Raw genomic sequence first — 17,035 nt, forward strand, 5'->3', positions numbered from 1 at the left:
TGGACATGATTCCCCTTTATGATCACAATTCAATAACTGTCATAGAATATTACAGCATAGAAGGAGGCCATATGGCCCATCAATCCATGCAGGCTCTCTGTAGAACAACCCAGTTAGTCCCATTCCCTCGCTGTATCCACGGAGCCCTACAAGTTAATTTCCCTCAACAGCCCATCCAATTTCCTTTTGAAATCAATCATTATCTCCACTTCCACCAACCTTGTAGGCAGCGAGTTCCAGGCTATCACCACTTGCTGCAGAAAAAAGTTTATTCCTCATATCCCCCCCAGCTGCATCTCTTGACCAAAATCTTAAAGCTGTGCCCCTACGGTTAGCTAATGGGAGCACTTTTACTTTGTCTACCTTGTCGAAATCAGTGATTAGCAAATCTCCCCTCAATCTCCCTTACTCCAAGACGCACAACAGCAGCTTCTCCAACCTAACCTGGTGGCTAAAATCCCTCATACCTGGAATCATTCTGGTAAATCTCCTCTGCAGCCTCTAAAGGACCCTTACATCCTTCCTAAAGTGTGGTGACTAGAATTGATGCAATTCTCTGGTTGTGAGGTGGACACAAAGAGGCTGCAAAGAGATATAGACAGATTAAATGAGTGGGCAACAAGGTGGCAGATGGACTATAATGTGGAGAAATGCGAGACTTTTTACTTTGGTTGTAAGAATGGAAAAGCAGAATATTTTGTAAAAGCTGTGAAACTTGTAAATGTTGATGTTCAAAGGAACTTGGGTTTACTCATACAGGGAACACAAATTTAGCATGCAGGTACAGCAAGCAATTAGGAAGGCAAATGACATGTTGGCCTTTATTGAAAGCAGATTGGAGTACAAGAATAAAGAGGTCTTGCTTCAATTGTACAGGGCTTTGGTGAGACCACACCTAGAATATTGTGTGCAGTTTTCGTCTCCATATTTAAGGAAGGATATACTTGCATTGGAGGCAGTACTGTGAAGGTTCACTAGATTGGTCCCTTGGATGAGAGGATTGACCTCTGATGTGAGGCTGAATAAATTGAATCTATATTCTCTAGAGTTTAGAAGAATGAGAGGTGATCTCATTGAAATATACAAGATCCTGAAGGGGGTTGACAGGGTACATATTGAGACAATGGGCAGGATTTTCCAGACCCGTCAGCGACGGGCATTGTCGCAGCCAGGATGGGAATATTTGGAGACTGGCCAAATGACAATTGACTTCTGGCTGCTCTCCAAATTTTCCCGTCCTGCCCACGATGATGCCCACCGCTGGCAGGACCAGAGAATCCTGGCCGTTGTTTCCCCTGGCTGGAGAATCTAGAACAAGGGAGCACAGTGTCAGGATAAGGGGCTGATCATTTAAGATTTAGATGGGGAGAAATTTCTTCACTCAAAGGGTCCTGAACCTTTGAAATTCTTTACCCTAGAGGGTTGTGGATGCGCCATCTTTGAATATATTTAAGGCTGGGATATACAGATTTTTGGTCTCTCAGGGAATCAAGGGAAATGGGGAGTGGGCAGGAAAGTGGTGTTTACTCTCTCAATATATCCTGTCACCTTCCAAAGATCTATGCACACAAAACCCCAGCTTCCTCTGTCCCTGCACACACTTTAGACATATGCCACTTAATTTATATTGCCTCTCCTTAATGCTTCAGCCAAAATGCATCACTTCACATGTCTCTGCGTTAAATTTCATCTGCTACTTGTCTGCCTATTTTGCTATCTATGTCGTTGCAGTTGATTGGTATCATCCTTACTGTTTGTCACACCTCCAAATTTGGTACTATTGGCAAATTTTGAAATTTTATTCTGTATTCCAAGGTCCATGTAATTTATATGAAAACTGCTGCTGAAGTGTACTCCCTGTGATACCAGATGAGGACAGTATCAGCTATGATCAAATAAACTGTCACTATCCAAGCAATCACTTGAAAAATTGGCATTTGGGCAAGGTACCAGAGAATACTCAACATCTATATGGTCATATGCTTTCAAAGAGTCACTGTCTTCAGGAAAGGAAGAAAATAGTGGTGAAAAAGAGGAATCAACACAAAGAACTTCCATTACTTAATGAAAGGAGTTTGCACAATCCAACTAGAAGACGACTTACTTACCAGGTATAACAGGGTGATTTTACTATGTCACCAGGAAAATACTCCTTTCCTTTCCACAAACAGGGACATTCATTAGGCTTAAAGCACTCGTCTTCATGCTTCACAAGGCTAGTAAAAGTGCACACAGATGAAATAAAACAGTGATTTTTACAGATTGATTACCTTTTACTAAAATAAAATGAAGGTGTTAACCTAATTGTCCCTTCTGTGTTAAAGTATTTTTCCACTCGACTGAATCCACTTAATTGTCTTTTAATTCTAAGTACACTGTTATAAACATTATTGACTCCAAAACATATTATAGAACATGGTAACACAACTAATAACCTGTAATAAAATTTGAAGTTTGCAATGTATTGTTTGCATTTCAATCTGGGTAAGGATTAATACTTTGTTTTGAATTAATCCACAATCCTATCTGTTTAAGTAACATTAAGTATAATTCTAGCTGATTCAATTCCTGGTTAAAGGAGAACTATTACCTCATTTCTTCATTTTTCAAATACATTTGATTAATTTACCCTGATATAATTTTCCAAATATTCCTAGCCTTTGTGTTCTGCAGAAATCCAGCCTGATATGTTACAATTTGCTCCAACACGAGAAATATAACATTCTTGTCACTAATTTGTGCTGGATGGAATTTCCAAGATTAATATCTCTCTCAGGTGCAGCAAATTATGGGAAATACTACTCCCAGAGACCTACTACAAGATCACGATTTATAAGCAAATCTTCTAACACACACATTTTGGACACCTGTTTATTGAAAACCTGTGCCAGGTTCTCAATGTAAGAACTGCAGGATGAATCAGGAATATTAATTCCTCAGTAAGTTTGTAATTCTGTAAATTGGATTTATCCAGAACATAGCAGCACATGGCTTAGAATATTTTGCAGAGCACCTTACATCTAAATAAACTAACACAATTTTAGAAAAACAGGATTATCATTTGTATTTTTTTTTTAAAAAAGAGCTAGTAAAGCCTAGTCTGAATTATTCTGTCTGGACTCAGAGTTGTAACTAGGGTTATATGAACATACGAACAAGAAGCAGGAGTAGGGCATTCGGCCCCTCGAGCCGCTCCACCATTCAATAAGTTCATGGCTGATCTGATAGTAACCTCAAATCTGCATCCTGCCTACCCCCGATAACCTATCACCCCCTTGCTAACCAAAAATCTATCCACCTCTGCCTTAAAAATATTCAAAGACTCTGCTTCTACTGCTTTTTCAGGAAGAGAGTTCCAAAGACTCTCTACCCTCTGAGAGAAATTTTTTTTGCCTCATCTCTGTTTTAAATGGGCGACCCCTTATTTTTAAACAGTGACCCCTAGTTCTAGATTCTCCCACAAGAGGAAACATCCTCTCCACATTTACCCTCAGGATCTTATATATTTCAATCAAGTCACCTCTTACTCTTCTAGGCTGATACAAGCCTACCTGTCTAACCTTTCATCATAAGACAACCTGCCCATTCCAGGTATTAGTCTGGTAAACCTTCTCTGAACTGCTTCCAACGCATTTACATCCTCCCTTAAATAAGGTGACCAATACTGTACAAAGCACTCCAGATGTGGCCTGACTAGTGCTCTTTCTAACTGAAGCATAACCTCCCTACTTTTGTATTCAACTTCCCTTGCAATAAATGATATCATTCTATTAGCTTTCCTAATTACTTGCTGTACCTGCACACTAGCCTTTTGTGATTCATATACTAAGGCATACAGGTCCCTCTGCATCTCAGAGCTCTACAGTCTTTCATCATTTAGATAATATGCTTCTCTTTTATTCTTCCTGCTAAAATGGACAATTTTTCATTTTCCCACATTATACTCCATTTGCCAGATCTTTGCCCACTTAACATATCTTTATCTTTTTGTAGCCTCCTTACATCCTCTTCACAACTTACTTTCCTACCTATCTTTGTGTCATCAACAAATTTGGCAACCATCCCTTCATCCAAGTTATTTATATAAATTGTAAGCTGTTGAGGTCCCAGCATGGATCCCTGTGGCACACCACTCGTTACCTCTTGCCAACCTGAAAAGACCCATTTATGCCTACTCTCTGCTTCCTGTTAGCCAGCCAATCTTCTAACCATACCAATATGTTACCCCCTATACCATGAGCTTTTATTTTCTGCAATAACCTTTGATGTGGCACTTTATCAAATGCTTGGCTTCAATATTGCAAGGCAAAGTCATTTACATGACAAAGGTGGGTAATCCATGCCTTTGTAGGTGCAATAGGAACTCCTGCCCCAGAGAAGTGGGAGAACTTGGGACAGAACCCTGCTACTCAGATATGAGTTAGCTGAAGTACAAATAAACCCAAACAAGGAATTCTTCATTTTTTTTCTTCCCCTTTCAGGGAAAAAAATGGTGTAGAAATGAATTAATTCCACCTGGGGTCAATTTCCTCTGAATTTTTCTCCTTGGAGCTTTCATTGCAGGTGTGTGTTCCACTGGGCAATCACTCAGATTGTGTTCATCCTCTCTACAGGAATTTCAGGCCTTGTGCATTTTTTTCCTTCTCTTAACCTTGGGTAACAAAAATAGGTTGATGTTTTTAAATACTTGTGTTGTTTGCTAGCTAACAAGAATGAACTATAGAAACAAAGTGATATACCATTACACGCTGAAGCAAAGATAGAAACCTGAGAAAATCAAATATTTAAAAAATATTTATTTTTCAACAGTATCAATTTCTATGTAATAGAATCATCTTGCTTCATTTGCATTCAGCTAATCCTTGGTTAAATTTGGCAAATTGATTTCTGACTCTCAAATACTTGCAACATATGTGAATTAACTCATACTCCACGGCCATTTCCTGTTGGAGGAATTAATAATCTGACATTGAGGAATGAACAAGTCATTAAAGACCAAAATGTTATCACTTTTTACATTCTGTTAGCTGAAATCGTGTCTAAGTTTTGGTTCAGCATTTCAGTCAGTGGATTCCAGTTTTGATGAACTGAGGCAAATAATGGCCCTGATTTTGTGATAGGAGTAATGGTGAGTAATGGCCCTGACCATTGTTTTTGAAAAAATCAGAGAGAAACTTCCAGCGTCCACACATGCGCAGTTAAAGACAGAAATCCTGAGGTTGCTGTCTGTTATGCTCTGCGCCTCCACAAGCTTTGCCAATAGTATCTTGCCAAAAGAACTGACATGAAAACTTCACAATAAGGTTGCGAAGTTGCACTACCTACGTACTAGTTACATACTAAACATGCTAGAAAAAGTTAGGGTTGATGCATTCAGGTGTAAGGGAACTTTTAGTGATGTGATAAGTACCAAGCAACCATTTTAGCCCTGAAAATTTAATTTTACAACTGTGAAGTCTTATTCCAATTATTGTCGAAATTTTTTTTAAAAATAATTAAAATTATATTTTAGTTTTTCTTTCTGTCTTTATCTCTTTCTCTCTCAATCCCATTCCTTTCCCTCTCTTTATTTTGCTTTCTGAACTTTATTTTGCATTGAATGAAATATTCCAGTTGGTTTAGACTCTGCCAGCTCATAATTCAGATTGCTAATGGCTGTCCCTCGGATCACTACTGGTGCCATTTGGTGTCTAAATTGTGGGTGCATTGTGCCAAACATCATGTTGGTGAAGGCATTAGCATGGGTGCCAAAAGAATGCAGATCAGGCAGATCATGATGTCAATCAGCATTCCAATTTAGAATCAAACATCTAAACTCTGTCCAATTTACAGATGTTCCCACATTTTTCAGACAGCTGGGCTCCAATTCTCATTTTTGAAGGTTAACATGGAAGGACAACTTTGAACTTAACTCCAGCTATTTTTAAAACACTTTAAACCTGTACATCCACGGGCATACATTTTTTGGGGTTTCTATTACTTGACATAGGATTCCATCACAGTACAATATGGTTGGAGCACTGATAGCCATAGAATTTTCATTTTTCAAAATAGTATTAAAAATTAATGAACATGTGCAGGCCACAATCACGTAAGAAATGTTTCTGAGTGCCATCTGCTTCATTTCTAATACATTTTTTGTTGGAACAATTTCTTGATAACCTGGAACATCGAGTAGCACTTCGTTCCCACTGGTGCATAGCACCAGGATTGAGAATTGTCTTCAAAGGAAATACAGTGCATTCACTGAGCTGTAGGAGCTGAGACTTACTTCTGTGTTATATTACATTGCTGATAGCATAGATGTGAACAGAATCCTTTACTGACAAGCCAAGACGAGATTAATTTCTGTGATCAAAGGATTTTAAACAACCCACCATTCAGCCTCTCATTGATGAATCACTTTCCAGAAATTGGTGAACATTAAAAACTCAGGTTCATATCAAACAAAAGTGATTTGTCAATCAAAGCATGAAGAATGATTTTCTAAACTCTAGAGACTTATTTTACAAGTAAAGTATGGATATGCAGTTATGGTCAAAATCTTAGCTAGCTTCATAATTTGGTGGGTAATGCATGGCTGGAGAGATGATGCAGGAAGGAGGGCTTTTGCTAACTGGGCCATTGGGAATGGGCCTGTACAGGGACAATTTTCTAGTGCTGTTGGGGAGGATTTAAATTAACCAGCCAAGGGATGTGGGAACCAAAATTTAACATTAGAGAGGAAAAGCAAGGTGTACAAAGAATTGGGAGTGACAAATAACACTTTAGTAAGAAATAGTAAGGCATTAAATGGATCAGAGTAAGAGGAAAGCAACAAGATTTAAATTAGGTTTACTGTGCATCTATGTGAATGCACAGAGCATGGTTAATAAGGTTGGTGAGCTGCAGGCATAGATGACCAAGTGGGAATATGTTATTGTGATGATAACAGAGACTTGGCTCAAAAAAAGGGAAGTACTGGGTACTAAATATTCTTGTACTTAGGTGATCAGGAAAAATAGGGAATGAAAGAAATGGGGAATAATTAGAAAAGCATATGTAATTTTGGGCTTCATAAATAAAAGTACTCAGTACAAGAGCTGGGAAGTTATGCTGAACCTTGATAAAGCTCTGGTTAGGCCACAACTTTATTGTGTCCAGTACTGGTGACCACATTCTTTAGGAAGGATGTGAGGGTCCTTGGGAGGTGCAGAGGGGATTTATTAGAATGACTCCAAGGGCAATGGATCTTAGCTGTAAGGTTAAGTTACAGAAGCTGGAGTTGTTCTCCTTGAAGCAAAGGAGATTGAGGGAAGATTACATAAATGCTTTTATGATAATGAAAGGTTTAGATAAGATTGTACAAGGACTAGGGGACACAGATTTAACATTTTAGACAAGAGATGTGGCGGGGTTGGAGGGAAATGTGAGGAAGAACTGTTTTATGCAACGAGTGGTAATGAGCAGGAACTGGCAGCCCCCCGAAAGGTAGTGGAAGCGGAGACGATCAACAAGTTCAAAAGGAACTTATATGTTTAATGTTTTCATGGGAAATTCTCCTGCTCCCTGGGACCCTCTATGAATGTGCCCAACTTTGAGCTAAAGTCAGTGACTGAGGGCAGATCATGCAACTTACCTTGACAGTTACCCAGGAAATGTTAGACAGTTTAAAATCTGGTCTAACACCTGGGTAACTCCACAACTGACCTGCACCAAATCACCCACCCTGACCACCTGACTACCCATCCAAACACTCAACTACATCCCCCAAATACCCTAACAACTATGCCCCCACCACACAACTGATCCCCGACCACCCGACTGTCCTCCGATCTGACGCGACTACCGCACCTGAACCCCCGACTACCTCCCTGACCTAACGCAACTATCCCCTGACGTAAAACTACCCCAGACTCCCAACCACCCTCTGACCAGACCTGACTAGCCCCCGACCAGACCCGACTACCCCCCCGACCTGACTACCATCTGACCCAACTACACCCCAACCCTCTGATCGCCCCACTGACCTGACTCTGCCAACCCCCCAGCCTTACTACACCCCGAACAGACCCTACTAATCCCCAACCCAACTACCATCCCGACCCAACTCGACTCCCCCCCATCCTGACTACCATCTGACTCAACTACCCCCAATCCAACTATCCCTCGATAAACTGGCTACCCCTGATCCTCCAACTACCCCTGACCCCCCACTAATCCTGACAAAACCCAACTACCACCCCCCCAACCAGTCCTGACTATCCCCCACCAACCAGACCCTACTTCCCCTTCCAACCCAACTATCCCCTGACCCGATTATCCCCCCAAACAGACCTGACAATCCCCCAACCACCTGACTACTACCCCAACCCAACCTAACTCAACTACACCTCCGACTACCCGAAAACCCCCTGACCCGACCCAACTACACCACCCGACCAAGACCTAACTGTCCACCCCAATCACCCGACTGGACCTGACTACCCAGCTTTCTAACCCAACTACCCCTGACCACCCAACAACACACCCCACCTGTAACACCCTCTGACCAGACCTGACTATCTCTCCAACCCTACAAGCCCCCTGACCATCCAACTACCCCCCAACCTGACTGTCCCTGACCCAACTACCCGCCCTCACGTATCACCCTCAACCACCTCCCCACTGACCCCAAATTATCCATCTCACCCACTACCCAGGCACTCACGCACCTCCTACCTATCCACTTGCCCATTCATCCATGTATCCACTCACCTACTTATCCACCTCACCCATCTACCCACTTCACCCACTTACCCACCACCCACTCAGCCATGAACCCACTCCCCCAACTCATTCACCTACCTACCCACCGTCCATTCACCAATCTATCCAGCTTGCCCACCTACCCAGTCACTTACTCACCCACTCACTCATCCATTCACTAACCCATACTCAAAGACTGGATCTTTAAACTTCCCAGAACACGGCAGCTAACACCGTTCCTCCAACTCTACGCCACTTTGGTGGAGTTCCCCGGGGACACTGCTCTGCTCATTTCTCTGATAGCCAGGATCACAAGATCCCAGAAGAAATGATCAATAGCGTCAAGTTGGGAAGATCTTCACAGGCAGCAGCAATGCTGTACTCACTGGAAGATTCAGGCCATAGTAAGAGATAAAATAATCTTTCTGCCTATGAGTTAAAAGATGCTTGAACGTAAATATTCATTGCAGTTTACCACAAATGCATTACTGCATTGTGCTGGTGGCCAAAGACAAAATAAACCACTGTTTGAAAAAATGCAACTTAGAATTATAATGTAAGTGCTTTGGTTTGGTTTAATTAAATAGCATTGAGGTCCTGAGCATTCTTCTATGATTCTGTTAAGCTCCTTAGAGGATATCCAATCCTCTTGGCAAATACTTCTGTGCTTAAATAATATATAAAACAATTTATTCAGGAAAAAGTTAAGCCAATAAACTAGAATGAGTTGCATTTTCATTACTGCTGTAATAGCACAGCTGGCAACTGTAAACCAAAATATATTCCCTATGTCTGGCTCACTTTTAAATGAAACTCAGTTGGAGAAAAACCTCTGTAAAGCATCTTCTCATTGCTTGTGTTCCAACATTAGACAGATAGGAATCAAGCAGCAGCATTCTCATCTCTGAGTGAGTAGATTGTGCATTCAAATTCCACTTCAGAGCTTGAGCACATAATCTGGGTTGGTATTCCAGCTCAGCACTGAAGGAGTGCTCATTACTGCAGTATTTGCCATTGGGACAAGGTGTCAAATTGAGACTCATTCTGAAAGTTCAGGTGGGAATTATAAATTCCAAGGCTTTACTGGCCAGCCTACTATAAATAGATACATTTAATTTAATATTCAGTAATTAATTTAATTTCTCTTTGTGGGATCTTGTGTTCAAAAACAAGTCACAACATTTCAAAGTAATTATTTATCTTTGCAGTACTTTGAGGCATTGCTGAGAGACATGATAGGATTCTACATAAATCAAGGTTTTTTTTTTACATACAGCAAAACTGTGATAGCAGCTGAGCCTTATTGGCAGGTCTTACATATTACAACAATTCATATAAGGAAATCTTTTTTTAAATTACAATGAACTTTGGTGCAATGAAATTTGATAAAATAATGACATAGCAATATATCGTAATGTAAATTAGCTAAGAAATGTTCTCAATGACATTTTGCAGTCCTGAATTACTAGCAGAATGATTTTTTTTTTACCTAAGAGGCTAATGGTTGAGATTCCTATGTGATCAGTTAAGAACTGTCAGGCAACATTAACCTAAATTTTCTGTTCAGGGTTTGAACCTCTTTTTCTGACTCTAATCAGACAAACAAAAATATACACTTACCTTTCTTTGATTTTTTTAGGCAATCTTCCAATGGAAGATTTTGCAGAACTCACCTGCAGGAAACCGCAGAGGGTGCAGCAGAGAGAATCCGCACAGAAGACATACCCACTTTTTACAGCACTTGCTGTCATATTCTGATAAGTAAATTGTTGAAATGTCGCAAAGCTTCTTTGAAAAGCTACGGAGAGAAGGTAAGTGGGTATGGGGATAGGGTGAATAAAGTAAGTGGGTAAGGGGACAGGGTGGGTTATGGGATAAGCTGGTTAAAGGGGTAGGCGGTAAGGTAAGGGGGTAGGGTGGGTAAGGGGATAGGTTGGGTAAGGAGGCAGCATGTGTAAGGTAAATGGGTAAGTGGGTAGGATGGGTAAGGCAAATGGTTGAGGGTTAGGGTGGATAAGGGTTGGGTGGATGAGCTAAGAGGGTAAGGGGGTAGAATGGATAAAGGAGTGGGGTGGAAGGTGGGTAGGATGTTTGATGAATAGGTGGTGAGGTTGGGTCAGTTCATGTCAGGGAGAGTCGGGGTAGGGGGGGGAAACAGGAGAGTCAGTGGGGGAGATGGCTGATAGGAGCTAGTCAGTTCAGGTTAGAGGGAGTCAGGGAATCATGGGGTGGGTGGCGGCGGGGGAGGGTCATGGGGGGAGTTAAGCGGTCAAGGGGGGAGTCAGATGGGTCAGTGTAAGTGATTGGGAGGTAAGTTCTTTAGTTACCCAGGAGTTAGATTAGGTTTTAATCTGTCTAACATTTCCTGGGTAATCTAGGTCATAACTGTCCAAAGTCTTCGACTCTAACTCAGAATTGGAGAATTACTCGGAAGATCCCAGGGACCAGGGAAATTGCCCATCAGGAGTTCAAATTTCCGAGGCAATTCCCATGGAGTTAGTTGGGACTTCCAAAGGGTCCCACAGTGTATCTTGGGGCATACATCCGGTCTCCAGCTACCCGGAGACTGGAAGATCTGGGCCATTTGGTCCCATTACAATCAATTAGGTACTGATCTAAGGTTTTAGCTGAGGCACCTTATGCAGAGCAAGAGAATCTTTAGTCTGCACCTGTTTGTGTTGTACCTGCGATGGGAGTACTTGATGCTTACACTGATCGGAACTGGGAAAAATTCCATTCCTCAGCACTTGCATAGTTCTCCTGATGACCATAAGGAATAGGGTACAAGTAATCCTCTATTCTTGCATTTTCCTGTTATTTTTCTTGTCCTATAACTTTTAACTTGGTCTTTTTCCTGTATAATCTATTTTACCTACCTAACATTTTTATTTTTAAATCCAAACTCTTTCACTTACCAGTAGTCTTGGGTCTTCTACTCTCATCATCCATTTTGGAGATTTGAATAACTTTGATATACTTAATATTTTATTACCTAAAACACTGATTCCAAAGTCTGTTTTTCCAGCCAGTGACATGCAAACATCTCAAGATTCACATGTGCATGGCTACTATGTAAGTAAGTCAGTCTTTGACAAGTTTCTCCAAATCTAAATAGGAAAACACTGCTGACTGATGAATGTACTTGTTACTGACTCCCAGAAAGGAAACACATCCAGAGTAAACTTGTCTGGCACAGAAAAGGTTAAATGTTTCCCAAAAGATTAACTTTCTAAAAACCTTTTGTTTACATCATTTACATAGGAGCACAGTACTTACATTGAAGGTCCTCTTCAGCCTCATTTTATAGCAATTATTGATAACTGTTTGACCTTCCCCAACTCCATTTAATTTGCTTACTTATTCCGCTGAAACCACTGGCTCATGCTGAGGACCGTGAACTGTAAGAGTTTGACTATTAAATGGAATTCTGACAGCGACTCTCTAGACTCCAAAGCCAACGGCAAAGAACTCAGTGTTTTCTTGATTTCTATTAACAAGTCTGTGAAAATCCAAACGTTTGGAATGGTCTATTTCAAAGGTGTTAAATCTATTTACCTTGATGAAAAAAATGAACAAATATGTTTTTGAGCAAAAACAGCACTAATTTATTGCAAGGGTTGTTTCTTAAATTAAGATGTGATATTCTGAATGTTCATCTATGAACCTTGATAAGCTTCTTAGAAGCTACCTGATCCTGCATACCACTTGCTTACCATTCAAACTAAATCAGAAGCAGCTTATTGAGAGGACACCAAAGGTAATAAAGTTTAACAAATTACTCTTTTATGAGTGGAACACTATGGTTTACAGCTGAGAAATAGAACCATTTTAAAGCACCAGAAATTTTCACTTGATGCCACTGTCATTATAGCACAAGTATAGAATCTCATTCCATCATATGTTTCTCAAGTATTAATGCCACAAGAATTGATATATTTTTCAGATTGTCCCCAATGAACTATTTGATGACTCAAAGCATTTCTGCAATAAAAAAAAAGTAATTTAAGAATAGACGGAATTAATCGATGGCTGTGGTGTTAGTGTTATCAAGAATTCATGCTTTATGCACCCATGACTATTCATCATGCTTTAACTTATTACTATGAGCTATTCAAGGAAGTTTTAAAGGAATTGTACTTCTGACAGGAGGAAAGGAGCACACAACAATTCACCTTGGGCCACTCTTGTGCATTACTTAGTCGAGAGCAACTTTGGTATAGGTCTGCAACCAGTTGTTTACATGCTGGCTCAGGGAATGAATGCAAAGTTCAGCCCGGTATCAAGTCCCAAATCTTATATTTGATCTCTAGTCTATGCTAAGTTAGTTGTCAAAGTGATAGTCCTTTGACCTCAATGTCAATAAAGAAAAATCAGCCAGGGTTTCTACTCATGATTACTTTCCAATAGTGTCACTGGACTGCAGAAATGTGCAGTTCCAGTTGTAAGATCAGACTAGGTCACTATGCTACCATGGTCAATTGGCCTGTTTCTGTTATAATATGACTTTAAGGGATATCAACATGACATCACTAGAAATGTGTCATGTGATCCAGTCTTAGTTTCACTTTTGCTATGAGCAAAGCACACACACCTGATGCCTTCAAGCTTTATAGATATTTATAACTGTTCTCAAGTGCATAATCTTTATAAATGAATCCACAACATGTTTAACAATTCCTTATGAGTGATTGGTGTCTTGTGTCTTGTACATTAAATAAGCTCAAGGTATTGTATTGTTATAATAATATGGCATGGTGATCAGTGGTGGTAAAACAGGTAGCAGCAAGGTTAAGTATAGGTATGACATGTTGAACAGCCTTAGATTATGCTACATGGCATGAGGTGACCTTTGACATTTTGGTCAGATGGCAACAAAGCTGCAGTGTCGGAGAGTGTTGAGAACACATCTAGAAGGACAAGGGCAGCAGACACATGAGAACTCCAGCACCTGCAAGTTCCCCTTCAAGCCACTCACCATCCCGACTTGGAGATATATTTCTTCACTGTCACTGGATCAAAATCCTGGAACTCCCTCCCTAATAGCACTGTGGGTGTAACCTACACCACATGGACTGCAGCAGTTCAAGAAGGCAGTTCACCACAACCTTCTCAAGGGCAATTAAGAATGGGCATATAAATGCTGGCCTAGCCAGCAACGTCGTAAATTATTTTTTAAAAAGAAGAAAGCTTTGAAGACACAGTGCTGAGCTGCTGCACAAATAAAGAGCAGGTAAGCAGACAGGTCTCTCATGGTGAGATTGCAGTGCATCACCTGGCAGTTCAGTGAGCAGGACAGCGCGTCTCAAGAACCAGCACCGAGTTAGCACAGTCGGATAATGCAAGTGATCACATTGTGGGCCGGCTCAATACTGAGCAAAGGAGAGTCAAACAAAAATTTAAAAAGTCATAAAAATCAGGCCAAAGAAGGCTGTGATTATAATGGGTGATTTCGGGAGTTGTTGAACAATAAATTGACTAAAAAGAAAAGATGCCATTACTCCATCATGTGTTCCCGCCACAACTCATCTTCATGTGCAGAGCTTCGGAAAAGCGCCCAAAGGCGGCTACAGGACACTCATCCCAGGTACTACAGAAGAAGGAAGGACAAAGGGATATTGTCAGGATGTCCACAAAATTCACCATTTTGAATTGGGATGCAGCTGAATGTCTGAACAGCTGACTATCTGAATTCAAAATATTTAAACAGCATACAAAGCTATGGTTTCTTGATTCAGGTGTGTCTGAACCAAACAAGCAAGCCATAAAAATTCACCAGCAACTGGGAATGAAGGCCTACACAGTGTGAACACATCAGAAAGATACCAACTACATTGGAAGACCAATTCAGAATTATGTTAAAACTTCTGTATTTATTGACCAGAGTTCATGTCATTTCAACAAAAGCCTACAGAATCCATAGATCACTTTGGGAGCAGATGCAGAGAAAAGGGTACTTACTGTAATTTTTCAAACACTGAGCTAGCAGGCAGAATTGTTGAGTTGGTGATCACATCCACTCCAATGGAAGCATTCCAGAAAGAGTGCTAGACAAAACATATAGCATCAAAGCGCTACTCAAGGATGGACAAAAGTACGAAGCAATCCTTGCGACCTGCTTACAGGTCTTAAGTGCAACCCCAATTGTTGACACACTCATTAGAACACCCAAGCCTAGCAAGATATGTGGAAGGTGCAGACTTCTGCATACACCAAGGAAGTGCTCAGCTTTCCATCAATTCTGCAAGGCATGTGGAAGAAAGGCCATTGGCAATTGCAATGCACTAGAGCAAAGGCTGATGCAGCTACAAAGAGCCATGTACCGATCCCAACAAATCATGCACAATGGGTATCTTCAAGCTCTAAGAATGATCATCCAGTAGCCCATCAGAAACATATACATGAGGTGACTGACAAAGCAGAAAATGACAATGATATGCACAACGAGACAAGGAGCAGTGAACATAGGTTTCAAACGGTCAATCTCGTGGAAAACATAGATGCTGTCTAAAGTGTTTGCCAAGGTTCAAATTATCCTCCCTGAGAAAGTTGGTAACTATTTGATATTGCCAAGATTGGCACAGGGGCAAGTGACAACAAACAGCCTCTGCGAATTCTAAACAACATGTATCCACAGACGTGGAAGGCCATAGTGAAACCTACTACTGTGAAACTTTCAGAGTACAATGGTCCACTAATCCCATGTGCAGGATCCATAGTCCTGGAGTGCCAGTACAATCAATCCTCCAGGGTATCTTAGAGATTCTATATTGTGGAAAATAAAGGCCCAGTGATTGCAAGTCTACTGACATGCCGTGACTTTACACTAGTAATAATCCATGGAATTTGTCAGACATCACAAGGCGGATCAACCTCAGAAACTACTCTTATCACCTCAGTTCATGACCTAACATTGAAATAATACCCAGAATGATTTGACAAAATTGGCAGTTTCAAGGGAGCTACAACAATACACTTGCAGCAGAATGCAAGTCCATCCTTTGATCCACCACGTAAGTGGAGAATCCACATACAAGATAAATTGAAGATTGATCTATACAAAATGGAGAAAGACTGAATCTGGAAAGACTGAATACTGAAGAAAGACCGAATCATTAGATGAGTACAAGAGCACACAGATTTGTGCAGCTCAATCACGTGTCATTAATGATGGACGGATCATTAGAGTATGCCTTGATCCATGATATTTAAATGTAACTTTGAAACATTGTCCTTAGAAAATGCCCACATTATAAGAGTTAAATCTGAGATTTACAGGTGCAATTTTTTTCTCGAAGCTTGATGCCAATCATGCTGTTCAGTGCATCCCACGGAGAAATTCCAAAAGCTTACTACATTTCATACCCCATTGAGATGATATTATTTTCAATGACTTTCTTTCAGAATATCTCTTATCCAGGATCTCTTTAAAGCTCACATGGACCGCATTAGATGCACTATGCCAGGATGCATCTGTATCACAGATGATATTGCTGTTGTGGGAAGAACAAAGCAAGAACATGACCATAATCTGCACTTATTGATGCAAGCAGCATTTAAAGAAGAATTGGTGTTCAATGGACTGAAATGTGACATCAACGTGCAGGAGATCCAGTTCTTTGGTTCTATTTATCCCAGTGCTGGTATATGTCCCAGGATCCAAGTAAAATTGAGGATATTAGAGCCATGCCAACTCCTCAAGATAAAGACAATTTTTGGCGATGTCTAAGTCTCTTTAATTTCTTGTCTCCATACATTCCCAATTTTGCTCTAAAATCTTCATCGTTAAGAGGATTGTTGAGAAAGAATATGCCTTTCCACCACCAATACCTCTTCAATACACTGAAATAGTCATTATCAGAAGCATCAACATTGCAATTTTACAGTCCTAGGGACAACTACCCTGGAGATAGCTGCCTCACAAAAGGTCTGGAAGTATGCATACTACAAAAAGATAAACTAATTGCATTTGCTTCAAAATCTCTGTCCTTAATGTTAGGAACTAGAGATAGTTTAAGTAAGTTATATTTGTATTTGTAGGTGTTAGGAATAAGCTATAGCTTTGAGTTTAAGTTTTAGCTTTAAGTTTAAAGTACATTTTTCTATTTGTGGATTAAAAAGGTGAAACCTGGGATCTAGTTTCATTTTAGAGTGGAGACAGCAGGTCTAAGGCTGGTTTGTGTGCCTGCATTCTAATGAGATTTTATGACTCTTGAAAGGAAGGTAAAACAAACATAAGGGCCGGGATTCAGCTCAGCGTGCAGGCGTGCGCTCAGCATGCATGAGTGTGAAATTGCTCTCGACGATATCA

General features: G+C 40.5%; 1 protein-coding gene across 1 annotated transcript in view; it reads right to left on the reverse strand.

Moving 5' to 3' along the window:
- otog (otogelin) overlaps positions 1 to 17,035 on the reverse strand; it is a 322,018-nt gene that overhangs the window by 170,334 nt on the left and 134,649 nt on the right. The window contains exon 22 of the mRNA XM_078549607.1: positions 2,109 to 2,216. Within this exon, the coding sequence (XP_078405733.1) occupies positions 2,109 to 2,216 (108 nt within the window). The remainder of the gene's footprint in view (positions 1 to 2,108; positions 2,217 to 17,035) is intronic.

This window comes from Cetorhinus maximus, chromosome 9, assembly GCF_964194155.1.
Source record: "Cetorhinus maximus chromosome 9, sCetMax3.hap1.1, whole genome shotgun sequence".
Taxonomy (NCBI): domain Eukaryota; kingdom Metazoa; phylum Chordata; class Chondrichthyes; order Lamniformes; family Cetorhinidae; genus Cetorhinus; species Cetorhinus maximus.